Source organism: Zalophus californianus, chromosome 13, assembly GCF_009762305.2.
Source record: "Zalophus californianus isolate mZalCal1 chromosome 13, mZalCal1.pri.v2, whole genome shotgun sequence".
Taxonomy (NCBI): domain Eukaryota; kingdom Metazoa; phylum Chordata; class Mammalia; order Carnivora; family Otariidae; genus Zalophus; species Zalophus californianus.
In genome coordinates, this window is record NC_045607.1 from 51,880,133 (window position 1) to 51,907,265 (window position 27,133).

General features: G+C 34.9%; 1 protein-coding gene across 5 annotated transcripts in view; it reads right to left on the minus strand.

Moving 5' to 3' along the window:
- Positions 1 to 27,133, minus strand: part of CNTLN (centlein) — a 297,557-nt gene that overhangs the window by 148,209 nt on the left and 122,215 nt on the right. For all 5 annotated transcript variants that reach the window (XM_027616502.2, XM_027616503.2, XM_027616501.2 and 2 more), the window contains exons 7-8: positions 20,731 to 20,893; positions 8,921 to 9,115 (exon numbers count right to left, since the gene is read on the minus strand). In XM_027616502.2, coding sequence (XP_027472303.2) covers positions 8,921 to 9,115; positions 20,731 to 20,893 — 358 coding nt within the window. The remainder of the gene's footprint in view (positions 1 to 8,920; positions 9,116 to 20,730; positions 20,894 to 27,133) is intronic.

Sequence of the window (27,133 nt, forward strand, 5' to 3'; positions counted from 1 at the left end):
TCTGTATTCTTTCTCATTAAACCTAGTACCTAGAATACAGTAGGATTTTAATAAATATTGATTATATCACTGAGTAATACATGAATGAATAAATGATAAATGGATGGATGGAAGAATGGATGAATGAAAAGATGACTCTAGGGGCGCCTGGGTGGCTCAGTTGGCTAAGTGTCCTGATTTCAGCTTAGGTCATGATCTCAGGGTTGGAAGAACGAGCGCTGTGTGGGGCTCCACGCTCAGCACTGAGTCTGCTTGATGTTCTCTTTCTCTCCCTCTGCCCCACCGCCCACTCGTGCATTCTCTCTATATATAAAATAAATGCACAGAATCTTAAAAAAAAACAGATGAGTCTAGTTGGACTAAATTCTAAAGAAGGATTACAGTAATGATATGATAAAGAATATGTTAATAATTGGTAGAAATCCTGAGTCACCCATTTCTCTCCATTCCTAGTACTATTTCCCTGATCCAGGGCTTCCACTTCTCTCTGTATTACTTCAGTATCCTTCTTTCTGTTAGGAGAAATGCAAGAATAATATTTCCTGCCTCAGAATATGGCAAATCTATTTCTCTACTTAGTAAGGCCTAAAAATCCTGGATTAATTTTTTTAATTCCTCTTTTCTTCCCAAACTTCACATCTAAGCCATCTTCAAATCTTGTGGGTTCTACTTTTGAATTATTTTCAAAACCACAGTATGTCTCACAACCTAACCTAAGCACCCCTGAGTTTCATCTTTACCCTTATAATTTCCTCTTGAATTTGTCCCCCAGTTCCCATCCTTGCCCTCCTGTAGTCTCCTTTCTGTACGCAGCCAGTGTGAGCCTTCTAAAACTGAAGTTAGATCTTACCAGTCTTCTGATTGAAACACTCCAATAGGTTCCATGTTGCATTTCTATTTGAAACACGCCAATGGATTTCCATCTCACTCACTGTAAAACCTGCATCCTTATGGTGGCCTAAGAAGGCCCTAGGAGACCTGAGCCCACATCTGCCTTTCTGAGGTCACCTCTTACGCCTCTCCCCAGAGTTCTCTCAGATCTACCCACACTGGAGGAGTGTTCAATACAGAAGACAAAAGATTCTTGAGAGAAACAGAGAATTGCAGAGAAGAAGGAAGAACACTCAGGTGAATAAAAATTCTATATGAATACTGATTCTTTAATGACAGTAATGATAATGTCTTTAGAGGATGAAAGTGTATGTAGGATCAAAATGTAAGACAAACAGAGCAAAAACAGGTGAAGAGATAAAGGAGAATGTATTAAGTTTCTTGCATTACATGAAAAGTGTTTAAAAGTAAGTTAAAACTCACTCTAAAAAGTCAAAAGATAGGTGAGTTCCACTTACAATAATGGCTAAACTGATCCTATCAGATTAAGCCTCTTGCCTATAACTATTTGAACTCTGAGCAAGATATAAAAACTACCTGAAGATAACAGAAAATAATCAAACAAAGGGAGAATCTGAATAAGAATTACTTGGAAAATAGAACAACACCGAGTGACCTTCCCTTTTTTATGAATTTTGACCTACAACAGATACTATGTGCGAAGGCTAAAATTCCAACAGAAATGTACAGAGGACAAAGTTCAGGCCTGCCACTGCGGCCAGAAAGGGAAAACTGTAGAAAAGAGAGAACCAAAAGTATGACTGGTAGCTCAACTATTCATGCACTGGGCAAGACCTCTAAACAATCAAGATAAGGTTAAAAGAACATAAGAGCAATTTAACTGTACCTACCTGGAGGGAAACAGGGCTTAGAGTTTAAGTCTAACCTAGTTAAATTCTGATTAAAAACAAAAACAAAAAAACTTCAACACTTATGTAAGTACTACAACAGAAACCAGAGTATCTACAACATCTCTCTCACAATATACACTACACAATCCCGAAAAAGAGAAAACATCAATATGTGACCCATATTTAAAAGCAAAGGAAAACCACTAGTCAACAAACACAAGAAGTCCCAAAATATGGAATTAAAATATAATGATTTTTAAAGGATCTATTTTAACTATTATAATAGGGACCTAAAGAAAAACATGCTTGTAAGATATGAAAAATTAGGAAAACCCCACAGATATATATATACTACAGTAATGAAACAAATGAAAATTCCAGTATTGAAACAATAAAGAATAATTCACAGAAAAGACTTAAAAAGCAAACTGGGGATAACAGAAATGTCAGTTACTTGAACATAAATTAGTAGAAATTAGCTAATCTGAAGACACATAGACATTAAAAGATTTAAAAAAATGAAGAGAGACTTGCTGATCTAGGGGATAACATTGAAAAGTCTAAAACAAGTGAAACAGGAATCTCAAATGGAGAAGAGAGGAGCCAGAAAAATAACTGAAGAAATCATGTCAACACTTTCTCCCTATTTAGTTCAGTAAATAAATAAATACATACACCTTTTTTTTTTACAAAAATCAAGAAACCCAGCAAACTGCAAGAAGGCTGATTATAATGAAAACCATACTCAGAAACATCATAGTTAAAATGCTTAAAGCTAAAGCTATTTTTTAAAAGAAGCTAGACAAAACTGGTACATCACATTTAAGTAAATAATGAAACAAATCCCCTCTGACTTATCATCAGAAACAGCTGAGTCCAGAAGACAGAAAACTAAAATTTTTAAATTGCTCTTAAAAATATGTAAACAGTCAACCCAAAAGAAAGAAAGACAAGAGGAACAAAGGAATAGAAACAGGATAAATTTTTAAAAAATGGTAAAATGGTACATAAAACCCATTATATTATATATTATATTAATAATTATATTAATTCTAAATGGGTTAATACTGCAGTGAAAAAGAAGAAGCTGTCAGAATGAACCAAAAATATAGGACCCAACTATGTATACTTTAACATAAAAACACCTATCGGTGGAAATTAAAAGGATGGGAAAAGGTATACCATGTAAAATGTACCCATTAGGGGTGCCTGGGTGGCTCAGTTGGTTAAGCGACTGCCTTCGGCTCAGGTCGTGATCTCAGGGTCCTGGGATCAAACCCCGCATCGGGTTCCCGGCTCGGCAGGAAGCCTGCTTCTCCCTCTCCCACTCCCCCACTCCCCTGCTGTTTCCCTCTCTCGCTGTCTCTCTCTCTCTGTCAAATAAATGAAAAATCCTTAAAAAAAAAAAGTAACCATTAAAGAGTCAGATAGGCTATATCAAAGTAAAATCGGGTCTCAAGCGAACAGAATATTATTATAATTAAAAGTAACATTTTATAATGACAAAGGGTTCATTTAATCAGAAAGACCTGACTATCAGAGGGAGATTCTAACACCTCTCTCTTAGCAACTGACAGAAAAACTGATAAAAATATTAAAAACAAAAATCATTAAAGACAGAAGATCTGAACACTATCAACCACAATGACATAATTAACACTGATATTTAAGGAACACTCCACCCAAAAGCTGCAGAATACAAATTATCTGCAAGTACACATAAACCATACGTTGGTGATACGACAAGTCTCAATAAATTTCAAATACAGTAATCTTAGAGAGTACTATCTCTGACCACAATAGAGGTATATTAGAAGTGAATAGCGGTAACACATACAAATTGTCCCTGACTTACAATGGGTTCCATGTCTGATTTTTTTGACTTTATGATAATGAGAAAACAATTTGCACTTAGTAGAAACTATACTTTGAGTTTTGAATTTTGATCTCTTCCCAGGCTAGCAATAATGCAGTATGATCCTCTCTTGTCATGCTGGGCAACAACAGTGAGCCTCAGCTCTCAGTCAGCCAAGTGATCACAAGAGTGAACAACCTAACCTGTACACTTACAACTATTCCACACCCATATCACCATTCTGGTTTCTGTTACTTTCAATACAGTATTCCACATATGTGAGATATTCAACAGTTTATTATAAAATAGGCTTTGTGTTAGATAATTTTGCCCAACTGTAGGCTAATGTAAATATTCTGAGCACGTTTAACATAGGCTAGGCTAAACTATGATGTTTGGTAGGTTAGGTGTATTGAGGGTATTTTCAACTTACAGTATCTTCAACTTAGGATGGGTTAAAGGGATGTAAACACATTGTAAGCTGAGGAAGATCTATACAAGGAAAAACACCCAAATACTTCAAAAGGAGGCAATACACATCAGAATAACCAAATGGGTAAGAAGAAAATCACAGGTTAAATTAGAAACATTTCTAAACAAATGCATATTTCTAAAATTGATGAAGTGATACTAAAATTTCTTTAAAATGCAATGGAGCCAAAATATACAGAACATTCTTTTTTTTTAAGATTTTATTTATTTATTTGACAGAGAGAGACAGCGAAAGAGGGAACACAAGCAGGGGGAGTGGGAGAGAGAGAAGGAGGCGTCCTGCTGACCAGGGAGCCCAATGCGGGACTCGATTCCAGGACCCTGGGATCGTGACCTGAGCCGAAGGTAGTTGCTTAATGACTGAGCCACCCAGGCACCCTATAAAGAACATTCTTGAAAAAGAAAAGTGACTTACCTTATCATTTCAAGAGTTACTATAAAGTGACATTTTTCTGGACTCTATTCTGTTCTACTGATTTTGTCAATTATTATGACAATAGCAGACTATCTTGATTTTCTTTTAGCTTGCTAAATATGTCTGAAAATCAGGTAGTGTAAGTCCTCCAATTTTTTTCTTTATGAAACTTGATTTTACTCTTTCAGGTCCCTGGCCTCTGACTGTTCATTCCCTGTAAATTCTTAGAATTGGCTTGTATTTCTAGAGAGAAAAAAGAAAAGAGAAGAGAAGAGAAGAGAAGAAAGAGAAGAGAAGGGAAGAGAAGAGAAGAGAGAAGAGAAGAGAAGAGAAAAGAAAAGAAAAGAAAAAAAAAAGAAAGAAAGAAAGAGAAAAAGAAAGAAAGAAAGAAAGAAAGAAAGAAAAAGAAAGAAAAGAAAGGAAAGAAGGAAGGAAAGAAGGAGACGAAAAGAAAAAAAAGAAAAGCCTCCTGGGATTTTGATTGGAATAATATAAAATGAATGATCAATTTGGAAAGAAATGACATCTTAACAACATTTTATCTTCTGATTATGAATTTGGCATAGCTGTCCATTTATGTATGTCTTTAATTACACTCTAGTATGTTTTGTACTTTTGTGTATAGGTCTAGGGTGTATTTTGTTAAATTTATCCTTAATTTTTATATAGGCTTTGATGTTATTATAAACAGTACTTTTAAAATTTCAATTTCTAATTACTTATTTCTAATATTTAAAAATATAACTGTTATAAATTGATGCTGTCTTTTGCAGCACTGCTAAACTGACTTACTATTTCTAGGAGCTTTACCATAGACTCAGTAGGATTTCTATACAGATGCCCATGTTGTCTGTGAATAAAAAGAGTTTCACTTTCTCATTTGTAATTGGTATGATTTTGTTTCTTGCTTTATTGTACTAGTTAGGATCTCCAGTACAATGTTAACTAGAACTGACTTGTTCCTTATCTTACAAGGAAAGCGTTCAGTGTTTATCACTTTTTTTAAGATTTTATTTATTTATTTATTTGACAGAGAGAGAGAGAGAGCAGCAGAGGGAAACAGAGAAGCAGACTCCCCGCTGAGCAGGGAGCCTGATGCGGGACTCTATCCCAGGACCTGAGCTGAAGGCAGATGCTTAACTGAATGAGCGACCCAGGCACCCTCAGTGTTTATTATTAAGGAAGAAATAATGTCCTACCCAAACTCTTCCGGTGAAAAAGAATATTTTGCAATTGCATTAGGACACCAGCATCACCTAGATATCAAAATCTGACAAAAAACATTCAAGAAAGGAAAACCACAGCCCAATATCCCTCATAAATATAGATGCAAAAATCCAAAGCAAAATATTAGCAAATTGAATTCAGCAATACAAAAAATAATAAAATATTACAACGAAGTTAGTTAGATTTATTTCAGGAACGCAAAATTAAATTAATAATTGGAAATCAATCAATGTAATTCACCCTATTAACAGAATAAATGAGAAAAGCCTGACTATCATCTTAAAAGATGCACTGTATACACTCAATACCTCTTAATGAAAAAGCTTTCATCAAACTATGAAGAGATGGGAACTTCTTTAATGTGATAAAGGATATTTACCAAAAAACCCATAGCAAACACAGCGTTTAAAGGTGAAACACTGTAAGGTTCAAAAACAAGCAAAACTAATCAATGATAACAGAAGTCAAATGGTGGTTACCTTTATGGAAGTAGCTTGTGATGAACGTCTAAGAGGTTTATTGGAAACTGGTAATATTCGGTATCTTGATCCAAGTGGTATTTACAGGGATATGTTCACTTTGTGAAATGTCACGGAGTTACATACTTATGGTTTGTAAACTTTATTATTTGTATGTTATATTTCAATAAAACTGTTCATGAAAAATTTCAAGTGTTTTTCATGAAACTTTATGAATTAACCTTAAAGCTATATTTAAGTGCTAAATGCCAACATAGCCAAGACAGTTTAAAGAACAAGAAAGTAAGAGTAGAACTATCAAATATAAAGACTTATTAGAAGCTATACTAATTAATACAATATAACATTGTATAGGAACACAGAGAATACAGAGCCTAGAAAGAAACTCCTAAGTATACTGAAGTAGGATATATGAGAGAGGTAGCCCAGCACTACAAGGGAAAAAAAGGGGATTGTTCAACAGGTTGAGCTGGAAAAATTGATTACTACTGGGGAGAAATAAATAAATACAAATGGATCCTTACCTTATACTATACATAAAACACCATTCCAAATGAACTGTGAATATAAATGATTTAAGCAAAGCTTAAAACTTTTTAAAGAAAACAGAGGTGAAAATCTTTCTGTCTTTGGGGTAGGAAAGAACTTCTTAAATGAGACACCAAAGCATTAACTATAAAAGATTAATTGTCTAAATTAAAATTAAGAATTTCTGTTCATCAAATGACACATTAAAGAAAATGAAAAGATGAGGTACACACTGAGATAAGATATTTCACTTAATAGAGATTAATATCAGGAATATATAAAGAACTTTTATGAATGAATAGGAAAAGAATCCAGTAGAAGAATGGATAAAAGATGTAAATAGATGTTTTGCAGAAGAAGGCACACCCTTGGCTAGTAATCATTTGAACATGTGCTTTATCAGTGATATGCACATGAAGATCAAAATAAAAAATACTTGAATTAGTTAGTTGTCAGCAAACTATGAAATCTGACAATACCAAATGTTAAGAAGGATGGGAATCAACCAGATCTCTTATACATTGTTGGTGGGAGTAAAATTTATGAAAATACTTTGAAAAATAAGTATTTTGTGAAAGTAACATTTTCACACTCTAAACCTATGATTTCCATTCTTAGATACATGTTCCACCTAAATGTATGCATGTGTACCAAGAATCATGCACGAAAATGTCAGTTGCAGCATTATTCATAATAGTAAAAACCGGAAATAACCCAAATACTCATCTACAAGTCAATGTACAAGTAGTTATGATATAATCACATAAAATGGAATATTATAAATCAGTAAAAATAAATAAACAGCTATACCAAACAACATAAGTGAATCTTAATAACATAATGATGAGTCAAAATTGCCAAACCCCAGGTAACAACACATTGTGGTATTTTTATAAATTACAAAACTACACAACATACTATTTCCTCATAATTTATAAGTGATAAAACTTTTTAAAAAATAATCAAAATGATAAACAGTTTAGTGGTTACCTCTGGTGAGAGAATCAGGGTACCAGATAAGGGAGGAGCATACAAGTAGAGGTAAGTCATTAGTAATGCTCTATTCTTGGATTGGTTGATGGGACCAAGGCCATATTATAATAAATGAACACATAAATAAATTAAAATAAATAAAATAGGCCTATGTATGTAACATGATACTGTGTCATGATACAAATTTTATGATAAATCCTGTGCACCTGATATCCAAAAAATGTAATATAATATGATATAAATTTAAACACTGTTGTCTTAAGGTTGAATCGTTAGTAAGACAAAATATGCTGGGTTCAAGAATTACTGTTCAAAGATTAGTGCTAAAAGATCATTAAAAACATTTAATTATCTGTATTAATTCCATTTCTGAACTAAATTAATAAATTCTAAACTTAAAGAAATACCAAGTGCCTTAACTTACAGGAATAAGACTGTGTTCTTTACAATACATATTTAGAGCTGACAGTTACCTTGAAAATTATCTAAAAGAGATACCATGGAACATATTCGATATGCCAAGCTCTGCACTTAATATGCATGATCTTGTGAATGCTTACAAAACTGTGTGACATAGCGGTAATACTGACATTTTATTTGCGAGCAAACTTTGGCTAAAAGGCTTAGTGAATTTGTTCAAGTTCACAAAGCTCACAGGCAGGGTTGTGATTTGATCCCAGGTTTATCTGACTCCTGAACCTATACATCTATGTTTACATTTGTACTACCTCAGGAATTACACCAGGAAGTAGGCAGAAAGGTCAAGTAACCTGTCCAAAACCATACTTTAAGATAGTGGCAGAACTGGGACTAAAAGGTACTAAGTACCATATATCAGGCATTATGAAAACTACTTTATGAGACTTCCTATTATACATTCTTTCCATTCCATTACCTCATTCAGTTTAAGTCTCAAAATGGGCATCATCTATTAATTTGCTGTTCATTATATTTCAGTCAAGTGTTTCATCATAACTATGCCAATTATACCCTGTATTTCTATGTGCATTTCTATTTGAATCCATATTATATATAATATTCATGTCAACAAAGTATAAAAAATAGCACAATACAAAACAATCTGCCAAGTCTTATATTCTAATATACTAATTATGTAAATTTAGTCAATTGTAGGAGACAATTTTATATGATATTGCACTGGGTAACATTTTTAGAAAATGTCTCTCACCTGTTCTGAGTGCTCTGAATCACTTTCTTGCAGTAAAGGATAGGGTGCTCCTTGTGATTCCTGAAGCTTTTCTTTTAATTTAACATTTTCTTGCTCTTTTTGAAATAGCTGATCCTGAAGACTAACAACACTTTGCCGGAGCATAGCTTCACTTGATTTTGTGGTTTCAAAACAAACATGTAATTCATTGTAAAGCTGTTTCAAAAAATATATCCAAATTTATTAATAATCAATAAAATAGTCATGTCTGTGTAAACATGCATACACACATATACTTATCTATAAAGACTACATACAACATACTACTTGCCCTGAAGTGATTTTAATACTCTAGAGGTAAAAAAAGCCATAGGGCGCCTGGGTGGCTCAGTTGGTTAAACCGCTGCCTTCAGCTCAGGTCATGATCCCAGGGTCCTGGGATCGAGACCCACATCGGGCTCCCTGCTCATGCAGGAAGCCTGCTTCTCCCTCTGCCTTCCGCTCCCCCTGCTTGTGCTTGCTCCCTCTCTCTCCCTCTCTCTCTCTCTCGCTATCTCTCTCTGTGTGTCAAATAAATAAATGAAATCTTTAAAAAAAATGAAATCTTTAAAAAAAAGGAAAAAGCTATAAACAGATGAAAAACTAAATAATATAATCAAATATCAACATAAAACTACAATTGATGTTAAAAAGGCAATACGTATTATTGGCCAGTAAAATATAGGAAAAGTGTGCTAAATTCCTAAGGGGGACGAAAACACTTTAAGCTAGTTATATTCAACTTAGAGTACTCTATGTAAAAGAAAGGACCTGAACTGAGCTATGATACTATTACAGGAACTGAATGAAAACAAAAAGTCATTCCAAGGGTGGAGGAAATGTGAAAACATTATGTACAGTTATAGGAAGGGACAGAAAGGGAGCATAACAGCTATCAGCCCAACTGAACCCAATATATACATTTGAAAGAAAAACCAAGAATCTTTAATTGAGAGTTCATTAAGTTTGACTGATACATTCCCATTTAGTATAAATTAGCATCTACAGCTGTAGCGGGGGGGTGGGGGGCAGAAGGAATAGCAAGAGACAGTCAGGCAGTAAGACCATAGACAAGAGTGTAGACTCCTGAATGCCAGATTCAAGAAGGTGGACTTGTTCCTGTAGGCAACAGGGGACCACTGAAGACCTTCAACAGATTGTGATAAAACAGAAGCAATGTTCTGAAGGCATGACAGATGACTTTCAATTTTTAACTCAAAGAAACATGAACTTAAAAATTTAAAACTAGACTTTATTAAAACTATGAGACAGCATATGGTATATATAAAAGTGGCTTCATGCAGTCACATATGGTTAACAATGGTTTTCCTCCAATGTTCCCAAACTTACATGGTGATGAAACTCCTAACTTCTGATTGTGATATGAGGCATAATTCAATTTGTGGTAACTAATTTACATAAAGAATGTGTATTTGCTGATGACACTGGGAAAGTGATCCAAGAATTAAGATTTTTGTTTTTTTAATAAGGCTAATAGTGAGATAGTGAGATAGTATAATAAAAGAAAAATCCCTCAGGGTTTTTGCTCAAATTTGAGAGTTTGCGAAATTCCCAAGTTCAAAATTATGTAACAATACACTAGTTTTTTAGGTTTGCTCATCTAATTGAACATTGGGGGAATCTTGCCTCGTGGGAAGAAACTACACAAAAGGTGGCAGAGTACTTTTCTGTGTGTATGCTATACTTTAATTTTTTAAAGTGTAAAATTTAATAAGGCTTGTACAACCTCTTTTCTTAATGCTTTTTCTCAGACATATACTTGTCATAAAAACAAGACTCATCAAGCCATTCCTCTGACACAATATGCTCAATATACTTTTTATGTTCTATAAGGGATTGTACCACTCTATTATTATAGATACTTCAAATAATCCATTTCACTTTACAGCCAAAGTTTAAGCAATTTTTATAAAGCAAAGTTGCCTTTATGATCTATATAGAATTTCAGGACATGAATTTGTAACTTTCCCTCCCAGTTACCTTTATACCAGGGAGTATGTCCAATGTCCTGTCCACAGTTGATACCATCAATCTAGGAGGGAAGAGAGAGTAGCAACCTGACCACGTTGAGGAACAATGAAGGGATCAAAGTGGGCCTTGTGGTGACCTACCTGTGCTGTGTTGTTGCTTTCATGATTGAGTTCAGGTAGAAAAGAAAAAAACAAAATCTGGAGACAAGAGCTAAGCTGTCTAGAGATAGCTGAAGCTAGGATGAATGAAGGTCTGCCTGACAGGCATACACAGTCACTTACTCAGTTAAAAAGATTATTTAACTATATTCTCTCTTATTTGTATGCTTTAATAATAGCTGGCTTTTAACCAGCACAAATTAATCTTTCGGGAAGAAAATAATCCAAAAATAAATATTTAAATATTTAAATATTACAGAATTTATAAATACCTAATTTTACCTCAATTTAAAAATATATAAAAAAAGAATTTCTAGATTTCAATTATTTGAGCATCTCATGAACACTGATTGTTGACAAAGAAAAAACTCATAGTTTCCCTTCACACTGCCCAAAGTACAGGAAGAATGATAGTGTTGTGGTCAGGACTGAGGACCAATTTACTGACCATTAGTACCAAGGGTGTGGTATATTTTCTGTGGGTGTCATGTCTTGGGATCTTCCTTCACAGTTATAAGGCTCTGGGCCTATTCATACATGAAAGAAGGCTCTGTCTTAATGTCTCTTCTCTTGCCTCCTCTCACGTATCCCTTACTGTTCTCTTCTTGAGTTCTCCACTTTGCTCTCTCTGCCAAGCAATTTACACAGGTGTACTCCTTCTCAGCTGTCCTGGCTTGGTCTGATATGACCAGTGGGCAACTCTAGACACTGAGGCAAACTCTCTTTCTCTGAAAATATCCATCCTTCCAAGCAGCAGGTGGAAAAGAATCAAAAAAGCCTGGAACAGATGATCTAGATCAGCTCTGCTCCAGGAATTGGGACAAACTCTCTTATTCCTTAGTTCTTATTCTAAATACACATCTCCTACTTGCCTATTTTCTTTGATAGCTGATTGGACTTTACTTATTCAGCAATAAGACCACAAGAGTACAGGGAACAAAGAGAGCCCTCCAGCCATTTTTAATTCAAGGCCCCAGGGAGGGCCTTCAGGGAGGCTAAATCTATTTTTATTTCTAAAGTGTTTTGGGGTGACAATGGCTCGGGGTAATAGAAGGTTTATTTCACTAGGAGATCCTGCAAGAACGCAAAGGTTTAGGATGTTCCAGTCCCCAGTTAAATGCCATTTTATTCATCCCATTAAGAACAGTAGAGTGGGTCAAAAAAGTTCTCAAGTGAGTAAATTAGGTAATACAACAAATTAATTCATCTGCATTGGTTTAGGAATTGGAGTTAGTAACTTTTTCTCTATTAGCAATAACAACTGCTTACAACAGTTTTCAGAGAGGCTCTTTTCTCTACAACTTCTTTCCTCTCATACTCCAAAAAGCCAAAATGGATTAGAATTTTTTCCAAGATTCTGGCCTATGAAAACATTTAAACATACATTTCCATCTAAACAAGGATTAATCATTATAATCCATAATCCAGGATGCTTACTATTCTTGATGCTGTTTTCTGTTGAAGAAATCGAAGTTTAAAAAGTTAAGAGGAACTCCAGGGGACAGAAAGCAAGTTATCTCCAAGAATAGGACCCCAAACTCCAAGTCCTTTAATTTTCAGGGACTTATACTGAAGTACTCTTCTTCCCTTATTTTTATTAGCGTTAAGGAACAAGATATTTTATTAACCTTAACAATTTTGAAAGTGGATATGCTCTGTGACCCAATGACTAATTCGCTTAAAGAATAAAATTCTCCAGGTGTGCCTGGGTGGCTCAGTCGTTAAGTGTCTGCCTTTGGCTCAGGTCATGGTACCAGGGTCCTGGGATGGAGCCCAGCATCAGGCTCCCTGCTCAGCGCGAAGCCTGCTTCTCCCTCTCCCACTCCCCCTGCTTGTGTTCCCTCTCTTGCTGTGTCTCTGTCAATAAATAAATAAAATCTTAAAAAAAAAAAGAATAAAATTCTCCTTCTTTAGTAAGTATACTATTTGCTACTGTGACTAAGACAATAAATTCTACCATTGAAAACTCTGTTTGTAGCAGAAATATGAGAAAAAAACCTCTGATTTAACATGCAGTTTAAACTAATTTATAACCTAACTCTTAATTTTCCCAAATTGATATTGTGTCATATAATTATCATTAATAGAAAAAAAGTTGATAAAACACATATTTTGTACCTTAAACATGTTAGATGATCTAGAAATTATAAATGTTGATACAGTCCCCATGTGATGTGCAAAGGTTGAAAAACAATTAAACATAGATAAATGGCTACATGCTCAGAGGAAGAAAACACACTAGCTTACTTTTATTTCTCTTGATGGGTGTGTGTCTCTTCTAGAGGAGCCCTCAACATTATTAGGTTTTGTGTATGAGACTAATGATTTATTAAGGGGACCTCTGGGAAAATATGACTCAACCCCTTCCCTGTGCTCAAAGTTTTTTCAATTTTCTCTCTTCATCTTTGTCTCCCCTACACGTTCCCCTCAACCTACCACAGAGGGCAACTGATTTTATCTTTTTTTCATAATGAAATGAATACCATGAAATAAATCAACTTAATAAATTGGAGAAAGGAGGAGAAGAAATGGGAGGGAAAGCAAAAAAACAACAAAAAAAGTAAGAGAGAATTGAAAGAGGAAAAAGAAACTCCATTAGAAAGAGTAAGTAAGAAGTTTCTAACTTAGAAAATTTAGTTAGAACTGGAGATAAACTATTAGTGTAATTTTTTATCCAACTCACATGAGTATTATAGCTAAGCCCCAATTATTTGTAAGTAATAAAATTAATATGAAAATATATTTGAAAATCTTACTTTTAAGTAAATAATTTCATCTTGTTGCATGGATTATTAGATTACTCAAATTTATTGGAAAAATCTAGAAAAATACATGTGGATGAGGAATAAACATAAGTATTAAGTAAAATGCTTCAGGATTAGAAGGAATAATTTGATGTAAGTGAACACTGGAGGTCTAAACAGTAGCATACTGTTTATTTTTGATAAATAAAGCAGTGTGATCATTCACCAAATTTCAGCATCCTGAACTCCACCACTAATATATTTCTGGGGGAAAAAAACCATATCTAATAAAAAAAATCTGCAGAAAGTAAAAAAATAAAATAAAAATAAAAATTGCAATGTCATAGCAAAATAAAAGAAACCAAATTTTTATAACCAGGAGAATGAGTGGCTGAAGAAGAATGATGGGGGCCCTTTTCACAAAGGATGGTAACATGCAAGGATCCCTTTTCACAAAAAGAATGCAATGGAATCTTTTTTTTTTTTTTAAGTAAGCTCTACACCCAATGTGGGCTAAATTCATGACCCTGAGATCCAGAGCCACACACTCTACTGACTAAGTCAGCCAGGTGCCCAGCAATGGAATCTTTTTAAGTAATATTTAATATCAAGGTAAATTTCCCACCATTAAAATATTGAACATTGAAAGAATTTTGATGAGAATGAATAATGCAAGTTTATAGAATCTATTTACAGAATCCCTTTAAAGATAAGACCACATTATTCTATGTATAATAGAACTGTACAGTGGGCTTTATAACAGAGTTTAAGATTGTGGGTTCTGAACCCAAGATTATATAGACTTGAATTCTACCATCTTTTGACAATACTCTAAGCCTCGGCTATTTGATCTATAAAATAATAAGGAATAATAATATACCACATAGGGTTGGTGTGAAACTTAAACAGTGAAATAAAAGCCCTTTTCCCAGTTGCTGATACACAATAAGCTCATCAAATGTTAACCATTATTATATGGTTGCTGGACATGGCTTAATCTATACCTCAATCTATATAATACATTTTGTAAAATAATCTGTATAAATGGAAACACAGATTCTCCCTGGCTTACAGTAAAATTTTAATTCTGTATTTATGATTATGCCCCAACTGGATGGCCTTTCTACTTGTGTTCTTAGTTTCTCCATATTTTTATACCATTTAGAACCATTTGGGGCACCTGGGTGGCTCAGTTGTTAAGGTCTGCCTTCGGCTTAGGTCATGATCCCAGGGTCCTGGGATCAAGCCCTGCATCGGGCTCCCTGCTCCGCAGGAAGCCTGCTTCTCCCTCCCCCATTCCCCCTGCTTGTGTTCCCTCTCTCGCTGTGTCTCTCCCTCTGTCAAATAAATAAATTAAAATCTTTAAAAAAAAAAGAACCATTTACTCACCCAAATAGTTAAAAATTAAATGGGCTAGAATGATATTTCAAATTAAGATAGAAAAATATGCCTACAAAGTTTAAAAATACTTTTACATTCAAATAAACGTCTATGATTTTTTAATTTGCACTATCCTAAGTGGGATATCATTATACACAACTCCTTAAGGTTCAATAATTTAACATTTCCTGACCATTTCTCATGTGGCAGGCAAGTCGCCTTCAAACTTCATGATCCCCTGTGCATTCTCAACATTTAATAACTTAAACAAGACTATCTTTATGTATGAACTAACTAAGAGTAAAATTGTACACCATTAATATGTCCTTACTGGCTTTTTCATAAATGGTCTCCTGGCCCTGTGTGTGTGTGTGTGTGTGTGTGTGTGTGTGTGTGGGTGTGTGTGTGTGTGTGTGTGTGTGTGTGGTGTGTGTGTGTCTATGTCTGCATATTCAATATTCTCTAATGAATACTAATAGTCTGAACTGACAACAGAGATGTTTACTGCAGCTTATTTACAATAGTAAAAAATTTTAAAAAGCAATAGTAAAAATTTAAACAACATACATTATCAACACTGGAAATATGATTAAGTAAATTATATTATTATTTCCAAAGTAATTATATGTCATGATATTGTTTTAATATAATGTAGTAAAGTACTGAAGTAAAAGATATTAGTGTATCCACAGATATGTTAAAATGCATTTTAAAAAACTGAAAGGAAATATTCAAAATGTTAACAGTATTTGCCTCTTGGAGATGGAATCATTAAAAAAATTTATTGTGTTTTTATGAATAACTATTTACATACAGACTACCAATGGAAAAATAATTGTAATGTTTACTAACCAGAGGCAAAATTTACAAAATATAAATAAATAATCAAGGACTTCTGAATTGAGTGTAGTTGAGTATACTAATAAAAACCTTATGAAGAGGAGCACCTGGGTGTCTCTCTCTCTCGAATGAATAAAATCTTTAAACATAAAAAAAATTTAAAAAACCTTATGAATGAATGACTATAAGGACCTAAAATAACTTTCAAATTAAAACACTACAAAACTAAAATTTCAGAATGAGCATCAAGTTAAAAATCAGTTAAGTTTCCTACACCACACCCCTAAGAGGTAACTTTTGAGGAAAAGCAAAAAGAAAAAGGAAGTCCAAGTGGAGAAAAGAGAGGACAAAAAAGAGACTAAACACAAAGGAAAGTAAGTCAGATCTTTAAAGCAGTAGATGTCAGTTTGCTCTTTTTTTTCCTGCCTCTATACTACTCATAAGCACAACATATTCCCATCACCTCTCTCATTATCCAGAATGATTCTTGGAGCAGATGGTCTTAATCCTGGGGAAACAAGTGTGTAAGGTTTCAAAAAGTATCCAAGTCAAGGCTGAAGTTATGACAAGTTCTCCAAACTGGAGTGATAAGCCTCTACCTCTCCAAATTTAATAAAGATTTTGTCTAGGAAATTTATGATTGAGGTAGAGTCCATATAAGAAGAGTTATAAGAAACTAATTTGTACTCTCCAAATTTAGTAAAGATTTTGTCTAGGAATTTATGGATTGAGGTAGAGTCCATATAAGAAGAGTTATAAGAAACTAATTTGTTTCAATGATGTCTTATCTTCTCAGAATAGGTATCAATCAAGGAGAGTCTCTTATCCCTAACCTAGGATAGGAACAGGCCCCAGGTATGTACTTCTACCATTACAACACACATCATTCTTACTCCTCCTACTCAATATCAGTGATCAATTAGATTTTAGGCTGAAGAGGTAAAGAGTAAAGGCAGTAAAAAGGTTACCTATGCAGATAACAGTGGGGAGAGCTTTCAGGCAGTGAAAGCCAAGTGCAAAGACCTTGAGGTTGAAGAATACTTGGATGTTCAAGGGAAAAAAAAGAATTAAGTGTGGCTGCAGTGGAGAGATGAAGGAGAAGGGAAAGATGAGATCAGAGATGTGATGCAGAGCCAGATCATGTACGGTCTCCCAGCTTGTAGTGAGAACTTGGGTTCTTACTTTTATGAGTAGGAAGCAGTGGAGGGAGCTGAATAAGGAGGTTTAATTTGACTTACTTAGTTGTAGCAAGAACATGCAGGCATCTGTGTTGAGAATGGACTCCAAGGGAATAAGGTCAGGAGCAAAGAAATAGAGTGGGAAACTACTGCAATAGTCCATGTAATACTTTATAGGGGTTTGGACAGAACGGCGACAGCACGGATGGTGCAAGTAGCAGAATTTCAGACATATATTGAAGGCAGAGCACACAGGAGTTTAGTTTTGAAAATGTGAAGTCTGATATGCCTATTAGGCATCCAAGTTAAGAAATGTTAAGTAGACAATTATATATACTCTTTCCTAAAGTTCAGGGAAAAGATCCAGAGTAGATAAATCTGGGGGTCATCAGCATAAGGACAGTTTCAATTTGAAAGCCTAGGTGACTGGATAAAATCACCGAGGGGGGTGAGTTTAAACACAGGGAAAAAAAAAAAAGACATCCTAAGATTTGGGCCTGAGACATTCTAACACTGAGGTGACATGGAGACAAGGAAAGACCAGAAAGGAACAGAAAAGGAACAGCTAGAACTGAAGGAAGAAAGCGACACAACTGCAGGTGCCTGCAAATCAGGAGGGAAAGAAAAAAAGAAGGTATTTTAAGGCACAGAGAGTCATCAATTAAGACGCATTCTGCTGATAAATGAAGTAAGATAAGATTGATACATGCTCATTGAAATGAGCGATGTGGGGGTCACACGTAATTCTGAAGAGAAATTTTAGCAGAGAGAAAGGGACAAACACCTTGACTGGAGCTGGTTCAGAGAAGACAGGAGAGATGAACTCTGAGATAACTTAAGTCTTTCAAGGAATACTGCTGGAAAAAGAAAGAGAAGGAAGGGAAGAAAAGGAACATAGTGAGGTCAATACATGTTTTTGTTGTGTGTTTTGTTCTTTTCCCCGGATCAGAGACCTACCAGCCTATTTGTATGTGGTGAGGAAAAAATGATGCTATAGACGAGAAGGGAACCATCTCCTTCTGTGGGCCAAGTTTATTAACAACAAAACGTGGGAGAAGGAGACCTTAATGAGCATCAAATTAGACTGTAAATCCACACTATATATGCATGCTGGAGGACAGTGAGGAGCAGAAGGAGAGCCAGCACTCTATGGATTGTCATGAAAATAAATCCACGGCATATTACTTGAAAAATGGTACGTTAAAGAACAGTAAAGATAGTGTAAGTTCATAAATATTAAAATTATAATATGCCTAGACTTGTGGTATGTGTGCATGCACACTCACACAGAATATCTAATGCAGGCAAATCTGGAATGACTACTCAGATGATTACCCCTGGGGAGGGGATGAAATGAGCTGGGTGGAGTGGAAGGATACTCGAATCTGTTAGACTAGCACTATCAGGCCTTCTAGAATATTATTTCAATATCTTATAATAATGTATTCTTGTAATGTTTGTATATTTAACAAAGAAAATAACTTAAAAATATTCTGTTCTTCTAGAGAAACTCTCTGATACATTCAAATATTAAGAGTGGTTGCTTTTGGGACAGGGGCTTCAGGTAGGAGTACAGAAGACTATTTTTTTTGCTTCATATACTTCTGTATTATTTGAAAGTTTATCACAATATTTAAGTATTCAGTTGTTTGAAATGATGTAGAATCTGTAAAAGTTCTCAGGTAGGTTATAAAAGAGATGATTGCTCTCTGTAGAGGTTGCTAAGGAAAAATCAACCAAAAAACAGAATTAAGGCTGAAACATTTTGTCTCAAATTTTTAGTTAAGCAACTAAAAAAAATATTTCTTAGAACACAAGATTGAAAAATGAAATAGCAAAGGACACACTGCCTTTTTCTTCCTCTTTACTTCCTCTTTACTTGCTGAGAGTAGAAAGAGAAAAAGAAGTATTAGCACATAAGAGAAAAAAAAGGTTATAAGGCTTATTACCAAGGAACTTTAAAGACATACTTGAATATAAATTGCCATATGTGGGGGACTTTTAAGCAAAAATTAGGAGAGAGAAATGTTTGAGGTAAATATACAAGTGAAAAACATGAAAAAAATTAAAGTTACTGATAATATCCAAATTTTCAAGTCATTTTAGCAATGGACTTTTAAGCAAAAATTAGGAGAGAGAAATGTTTGAGGTAAATATACAAGTGAAAAACATGAAAAAATTAAAGTTACTGATAATATCCAAATTTTCAAGTCATTTTAGCAATGGAGTCTGGTTTAGAAGCAAAAGCATAACGGGCAAATCCCACCATTCAAAACAAAAAGGTGAAGCTGCTCTCTTCGAAATGGAGAGAACAGGCACTGCCCTTTCACTTGGTATCATCCACATCCCGAGGGCAACTCGAGGAATACAGAACACAGTGAAAACCACTATTCCAAAGCATTATTTAAAAATACGCATCTAGGGGTGCCTGAGTGGTTCAGTCGGTTGAGCATCCCACTCTCGATTTTGGCTCAGGTCATGATCTCATGGTTGTGGGATTGAACCCCACATGGAGCTCTGAGCTCAGTGGGAAGTCTGCTTGTCTCCCTCTTCCCGCTGCCCCTCCTCCCCCACTCTCTCGCTCCTCTCAATAAATCTTTAAAAAATATAGGTGTTTAAAGTTTACTAATAGTTATTTACTATTACTACTAACATAAAAATGTTAATTATAGATACTGGATTTTTATGGTCCTTTTTTAGGACAAGAGTAAGTTAAATAGAACAACACAGACGGCGCTATTTAACCACTCTAACTAAGCTGTCTCAACTATTACAAGGGAATAAAATCAATCTTGTAAGATTGACCTATACAGAAACTAAATTATTTCTATAAATAATTTGGTACACTACACAAAACATAAAGAATTCAATAAAAGTGTTTATTTTTTAATTACTAGCCATAATTATTGCTGAGTCAGTCAGCATACCTAAATAGCTGGGTGAGCCTTCTTGAGAGGTTCCTAAAACAACTGTAAAGTAAAATGACTACTTAAAAGAAACACACATAATAGAGAAAAATCCTTGGAAAATATTGATCCTGAAGACCTCATTTGCATACCCATTTGTGTTTGTGCAGACTGGCCAATAAAATAATGCACAAATTCTATAATGAAAGACTGCTTTAGGTCATAAACTAGAATCGTAATTGATGAAAAATTTCTCATAATAGAAGGCTGAGTAATTCCATTTCCCAAGTCCTTTCTGGTTTGAGGGCTACAGTCAGGGTATGTTTTATAGTAGATATCAAAATTCCAATTTATAAAAACAATATCCTACAGAGTAAATTTGCATCTATATTTTAAATATTTCAGCTTTGATGGCCATAAAGAAAAGTCACAAAATTTCAAATATTACCAGATTGAACTATATTTCATTTTTAATTCTGAAGAACCATATAAAAGGGAAAAATAAATGTTGAAATTTGAAAAAATTTGAATTCTATATATTTTTAGAAGTTCATACATATAAATTTATATTTTTATGACAGAATAAAAGCATACTTTTTGATATGATATACTTTCGGCTGTGTGAACATCTTCCTGGTTCCTCAGGACTTTCTGTGTGTCCATGTTCAGCACCTGAAGCTGCTGGATGAGCTCTGCTTGCTGCGCTGTATGCGCACTGTTCTGCTTGTAAAGATTCTGCAGCTCCTGCAGCTCCTTCCTGTGTAAAGCAAGCAATAAATACAGAGAGGCAGGAATAAAGATCATCTCAGCTAAATAACTGTGTTCATCGAAGGTTACAGATCATCTTCCAGTTTTTTCATCTATTGTTTTTTACTGCAGGCAAACATATTAATAAAAGAAATAACATATAAAGTATTTAATATTTACCACATACACCTAAAAAGTATTCATAGAATGACTATGACTTTCAAAGCCAGCTACTTGACAATTTTTTTTATAGCTTGATAGTAATAAAAACGTTGGATATGCAGACATTGTACCACCTTCTTATTGAAAGTAAGTTACACTTCAGTTCCAAGAACTGAGAAGTACTGATGCCAACAATAGTTATCAGTTTCGAATAGTGGGTAAGTCAACCTTTCACTGTATACTATACAAAACTTTATTTTTAAAAAGGATTTTTTTTATTTATTTGAGAGAGAGAGACATAGCGAGAAAGGGAACACAAGCAGGGGGAGTGGGAGAGGGAGAAGCAGGCTCCCCACTGAGCAGGGAGGCTGATGTGGGGCTTGATCCCAGGACCCTGGGATCATGACCTGAGCCGAAGGCAGATGCTTAAGGACTGAGCCACACAGGTGCCCCTATACAGAACTTTAAATGTATTAAAAGGAATCCCAACAGACAAGTTAAGTTTCAAACCAAAGTTCCTTAAAGCACCACTGGTTGCAACCTCAGGGGTCTGGGCTGGGATTCTTGTGACTCTTCTAATGCAGACTGAAGAAAAGATGAAGGGGAAAAAAAGCCAGAAGGAAGGAGAGTAACACAAGGTGAACACCAGTCCTTCTAACCCACCCAGAGTGCAAGTGGTAAGGAGGAGGACAGATGAACTGGGGGTTTTAGTACTAATGGCACTGAGGGTCCGGGAGAACCATCCCTTCTGGAATACAGGTTTCCAGAGTTCTGTGGTAGTGAAGACTGTGTAATACACATCATATAAAACTGGAGCATATTTTGTATATTCAATTGGAAGAGAAAACTAATTACAGAGATACATTTCACAGAAATACACTTTATAATATGTATTCTGGAGACTGTATTTTTTAATGGAACTTTTTAAACCTATAACTTCAAACTGATAATTCATTCTCATAAGTCTTAAAAGAAGGAAGGAACAAAAAAGATATGCAAATGGTTGTTGAAGACAGATGAAGATTAATATGGGAAAAATGCTCTGCTTTTTAGAGGTTTAGAATATTGTTTTCCAAATACAATACCCACCCCCGCACCCATACAGATAACCTGAACATACACCACCTGTCTCAGTCCTTTCTGACCGCTATAACAAAATATCATGCCCTGGGTAGTTTTACAAACAACAAAAATTTGTTTCTCATAGTTCTGGAGTCTGGAAGTCAGAGATCAGAATGCCAAGTAAGGGCCCTCTTCTTAGTAGTAGACTTCCTGTTATATCTTCACATGGTCGACAGACATTAGAGAGCTCTGGGAGGTCTCTCTAGCTCTCTCTCCCTCATATAATTGAATAAAATATTTAAAAAGAAAAGAAAAAAACATAAGAGTAGGGAAATGCTCATACTATAAGGCACCTGAGGATTAAAAATCAACCAAGGGAACAGCATATCCCTGTCTCCCATGTCATGCTATGTCCTGGGCATACTCCTAGTAAGTGGAGTGGAGCATCATCTTACACTATCGAGGTAAGTTTCTTCCTCTGTGTCTCCCCACACCACCTTCTGAAAAGTAGATGAGATCAATGTACACCAATGTTGCAAAAATGAAACGTGGAACTTGATTGGTATCAAAGTAAGCAACAAATAAAGCTTATAAAAGGCATAGCTCTGGACCACTAGTGAACACTGAATTTGTCTAGATCCTTCCTTATTTGAAAATGAGTAAAGAAAAACAAACTGGACTTATTAAAAGGGGAGTAGTAAGAATTTAGAAAAAAGAAATTTTATTGTACATACAAGGAAAAGTATACCTTGGAGAAGTCACTGAAGGAATTAGAAGGAAGGTCTAGAAAAAGTATGAAAAAGAAACCATCACACCTCTCTGAATTATCAACAGAAAGACAAGATGTGAAGATGATCTTAATAAAGTGTCTATGAAGGCAGGGACTTTTTTTGTTCACTGCTATAAACAGCACACCTAAGACAGTTCCTGTCCCTTATTACATCTGCTAGTGTATTAGACACATCTTACGCATTATGTTCAGATTCAGCCTACACTTGCCTCTTAGAATCTCATTCCCTTGCTCTGTCTCAGCTTATTAACTACCACTTCCACCTATGAAATTTATACAGCTCATCTGTCTCCATTGCTTGAAGTCAACCAGCTGCATTCCTAGCATGTTTGTGCCATTTCCAGGTTAGGATAAATGCTAAAACACAGGCATGGTATAAGCAACTTTTACCAATGAAAGACAAAACACAAGAAGAAACCAGAAAAGTAACTTTTTCTCTTTTTCCATCTGACGGATTGCTCTAGAGCACAGTTTCTCTCCCACAGCCTGTCAAGAATCAACCTGAGTAGCAAATTCAGTGCACCTGCTGTCTCTTCACAGCTCACCACGAAGCAGTAGCCAGCACAATGATGCATTTCCTTTTTATTCTTGCCTGCCTCATTCTTCTTCTCTTACTCACTTTCCCTGGAATTGAATCTCCCAAGTAAGTAATCAGAACTTAATCCTTCCCTCAGGCTCTGTTTTCTAGGATATATGGCATAAGACAGTTATTAAATGGATGAAATGAAAAGCATAACATAAAGAATGTTAAAAAGAAAGATGCCATGATAGTATCAAAATGCATAATGAGAACAATTATAAGGAAAATAAAAGCTATGGAAAATAAAATTAATTGGTAGGTTCAAACCTGAGAAGTTCCTGTAGGCACAGATGAAAAGGAGTAAAGGAAAGGTGTGGCTTGAACTGAGACAGTGCTGAGAACCAACAACATTTTCTCCTATCTCAAGAATGTTAAATCCTGTTAAAAATACTGGATTCCTGAAAGATAAATCTGGTGATCTTTCAGTTACAGTGATGCTATCTAAGGGACTGAGTGGGCCATGGGATAAATGAGGCAGCTTCTCTAGGTTATTTTGCAGTTTAAAAAAAAATCTTGATAATTTACAAAAAAGATTTACTGCTTGTTCACATTACAGGTGGCTTCCCGCTATTCTAAGACCCACACTGCAGCAGCAGACTGCATTAGAAATATGCCACTCTGGTGGCAGAGGGTGAAAAGCAAAGGCAAATCAAGGAATGACTTTTAAAACATTAGGACATGGCATATGTTACTTTCACTCTTGTCCCACAGGTCAAAATAAATCACATGGCTAAATCTGATACCAATGGGGGAGAAAGCATACTCTAGCAACAGGGAAGGCCCTGATAAAAATGGGCCCCTGAGATGAATCAAAATAGAGTACAGGAATGAACACATCAAAAGTAAAAAGTTTAGTGATGAGCACTGAAGCAAAATATAGGACTAATCCTAAATGTCTTTGGTCATTGTGGTTATAAATGTTACACGCCTTGAGATGCAAAATCAGGGGGAGTTAAAATGGTTGAATGTATGTTCTATTTTCCAAAGATTACACAGTAGGATGTCAAAATGAAATAAAGATAAAATGTAGTTTTAAAAAAATATGACATTGACCTCCAAAGTTTTTCATGTCATTTTGTTCCTAGCTTTAGAGACAGAGAGAGAGTTAGTGGTTTTTACAGAGAAGAGATTTAATAATTCCTTCAATTTCACATCAGTGTCTTATTGTTCCATTATATCACCAAAAACTAAAGTCTACTTATTAAGAGAACACGTTCAATACAGTCTCTTATCTAAAAACTTCTGCCCACCTAATCTTCAACCTATAAATATAAACTGAGAAAAATCTAAGATGATTCTCACAAAATTTTAATGGTGTTACTTCTCCAGAGTTGTATTTATGTGTAATACTTTTCCTCTATCTTCTTTGTACTTTGGTGTACTGCATGCCTTTTTAAAATAATTCATATGTATCATTACACCAAATAATTATCTACTTATTTTGTTTGTTATCATAAAAATGTAAACAAAAATAAAGAACAGCAATATTAATTTCATAAAAATTTGAATCCAAGGCAAAAAAATTACACACAAAAAAGTAAAATTCACAGTAAAAACAAAAGAACTGTGAACACTACCCGTGAAATCACAGCACATCAAACAAGTACAGCAAAAAACTATAAGCAATAAAAGGAAAATCAGTTGGAAACTATATGGGAAGGAAATATTCCATTTAAAATAGTACCAAAACCATGAAATTATCTAGGATAAATTTAACAACAAATGTCAAAACCCTTTAGAAACTTAAAACATCTTCTAAGTATACAAAGGTACTGAAAGAAATGGAATGGCATACCATCCTCTGGGACAGGAAGATCGGCATCACTAAGATGTCAATTCTTCTCAGGCTTACTTGTAAATTTGATGCTCTCACTAGATACCAAACAAGAAATAAGGAAGTTCACTCTAAACTTTTTGCCAAAAAATTTAATAAACAATAAATGCCAAGAAAGCTCTAAAAAGAGCAGTAATGGAGAATGCACCATATACTCTCCAATGTTCACCATCTCTACCCTATTCTCTAGTACTCTAGTCTAAGAGGCAGACCTCTAGAGACTGCATTTCACTGGTCCCTCCCTTGTCCTCTGTCTCTGACTGAATTTGATTAGTTGGAGTGCTGCCTGGTGATTAGAGGGTCAATGAGAAAAAAAGGTCAAGGTATTCCTTTTCCCGACTCCCTCTCCGCTGAACCACAGTTGGCAATGTCAATGTTCCTGTGTCTAAAGATACTTCTCCTAATAGGCGGCCTCTCTCCCAGGATAGATTTTTTTTTTTTTTTACACAGAGATCTGGCAACAGCTTCTCTCCTTGCTCCTTCTAGTCTGGGGGCAGTAACAGATTCCTGTTGTTGATAATCTAAATCTCAATATCTATTTGGGGAGAATTAACATCTTTATCATACTGAGCCTTCTAAACCATGAACTTTGTATATCCCCACACATATTAGACCTCTTATTTCTGTCAATAATGTTTTAGTTCTCTGCATAGAGATAATACACATCTTTCATTATACATACTCTTCAGATTTTTACTCATATTGTAAATTGTATTATTTCCATATATTAAGTCCATTTCCTCATTTTTTGCTGGCTTCAAAAGTGTAACTCAATTTTATTCACTAACATGGTATCTACCAAGTGTGCTAAGCCCACTTATTAATTTGAACAATGTTTCTATAAGTTGAGGTTTCTTTGTGAATTAATCATATTATAGGCAAATAATCAGGTCTTTTCCTTTCAATTCCAGTCCTTATGTCTTTAATTTTTAATCTTGCCTTACTACATACTTGGTATTTCTGACTATGTGCTAGACATTAGTTTGCAAAACTGTGGATATAATTTGAGGACAGAATTATTACATCATCTAACAGAAATAATTTACACTTGCTTCTGGTACGTCCCTGGGAATACTAGCAATCCAGATAATTAATCCAATTTCAGGATTCCGACTTTAATGATATTTCTAACCCAGATTATGACTGTACTGTCCTGACTTTTTTATTTTTTCCAGGAAATTTGTAAGTAATTTCTAAGAAAAATTCCCAACTCATTAGCAATAGCCCACGTCCATGTACTTTGGCCCACCCTCCATGTAGCCATTTAGCCCACCCTCCATGTAATCACAGAATCATTACCTATTCAGGCAAAAATTTTAGTTAGGAAACTTAATTGGCTAGCACTTTTATGCAAGTATGCAAGTTCTAAGTATATACTCAGATGTTCTATATGCATTATAGACATTACCTTATTATATATGTGCTTATATACTTATACTCTGACTCAGGGTAAAAATCATTTGAGGTAGTTCAGAACAATGTTGCATATCACAGTGGGTGACATGAATATTCAATAAGTATACAAATGACCATGAATTCCAAAGAAATAAACCCATAAAGAAATAAACCTACGTCAATTCTGTCATACATCAATAAGGAAAAGTGTAACCAAATAAGAAAGTGCCTAGAATACTTTTCCCATGATTATGGCTTTGTGTATCTTTTGTACAATATATAGATTCAATAAAATGACACTGGTACATCATAATCAACAACACCCCCCTCCAAGAAATAAAACTGATAAAGGAAAGGAGACATATAATATACCCAACAGGTAACCCTTAATCAGACGACTCAGGAGAAACACTGTAGATACCTCAAC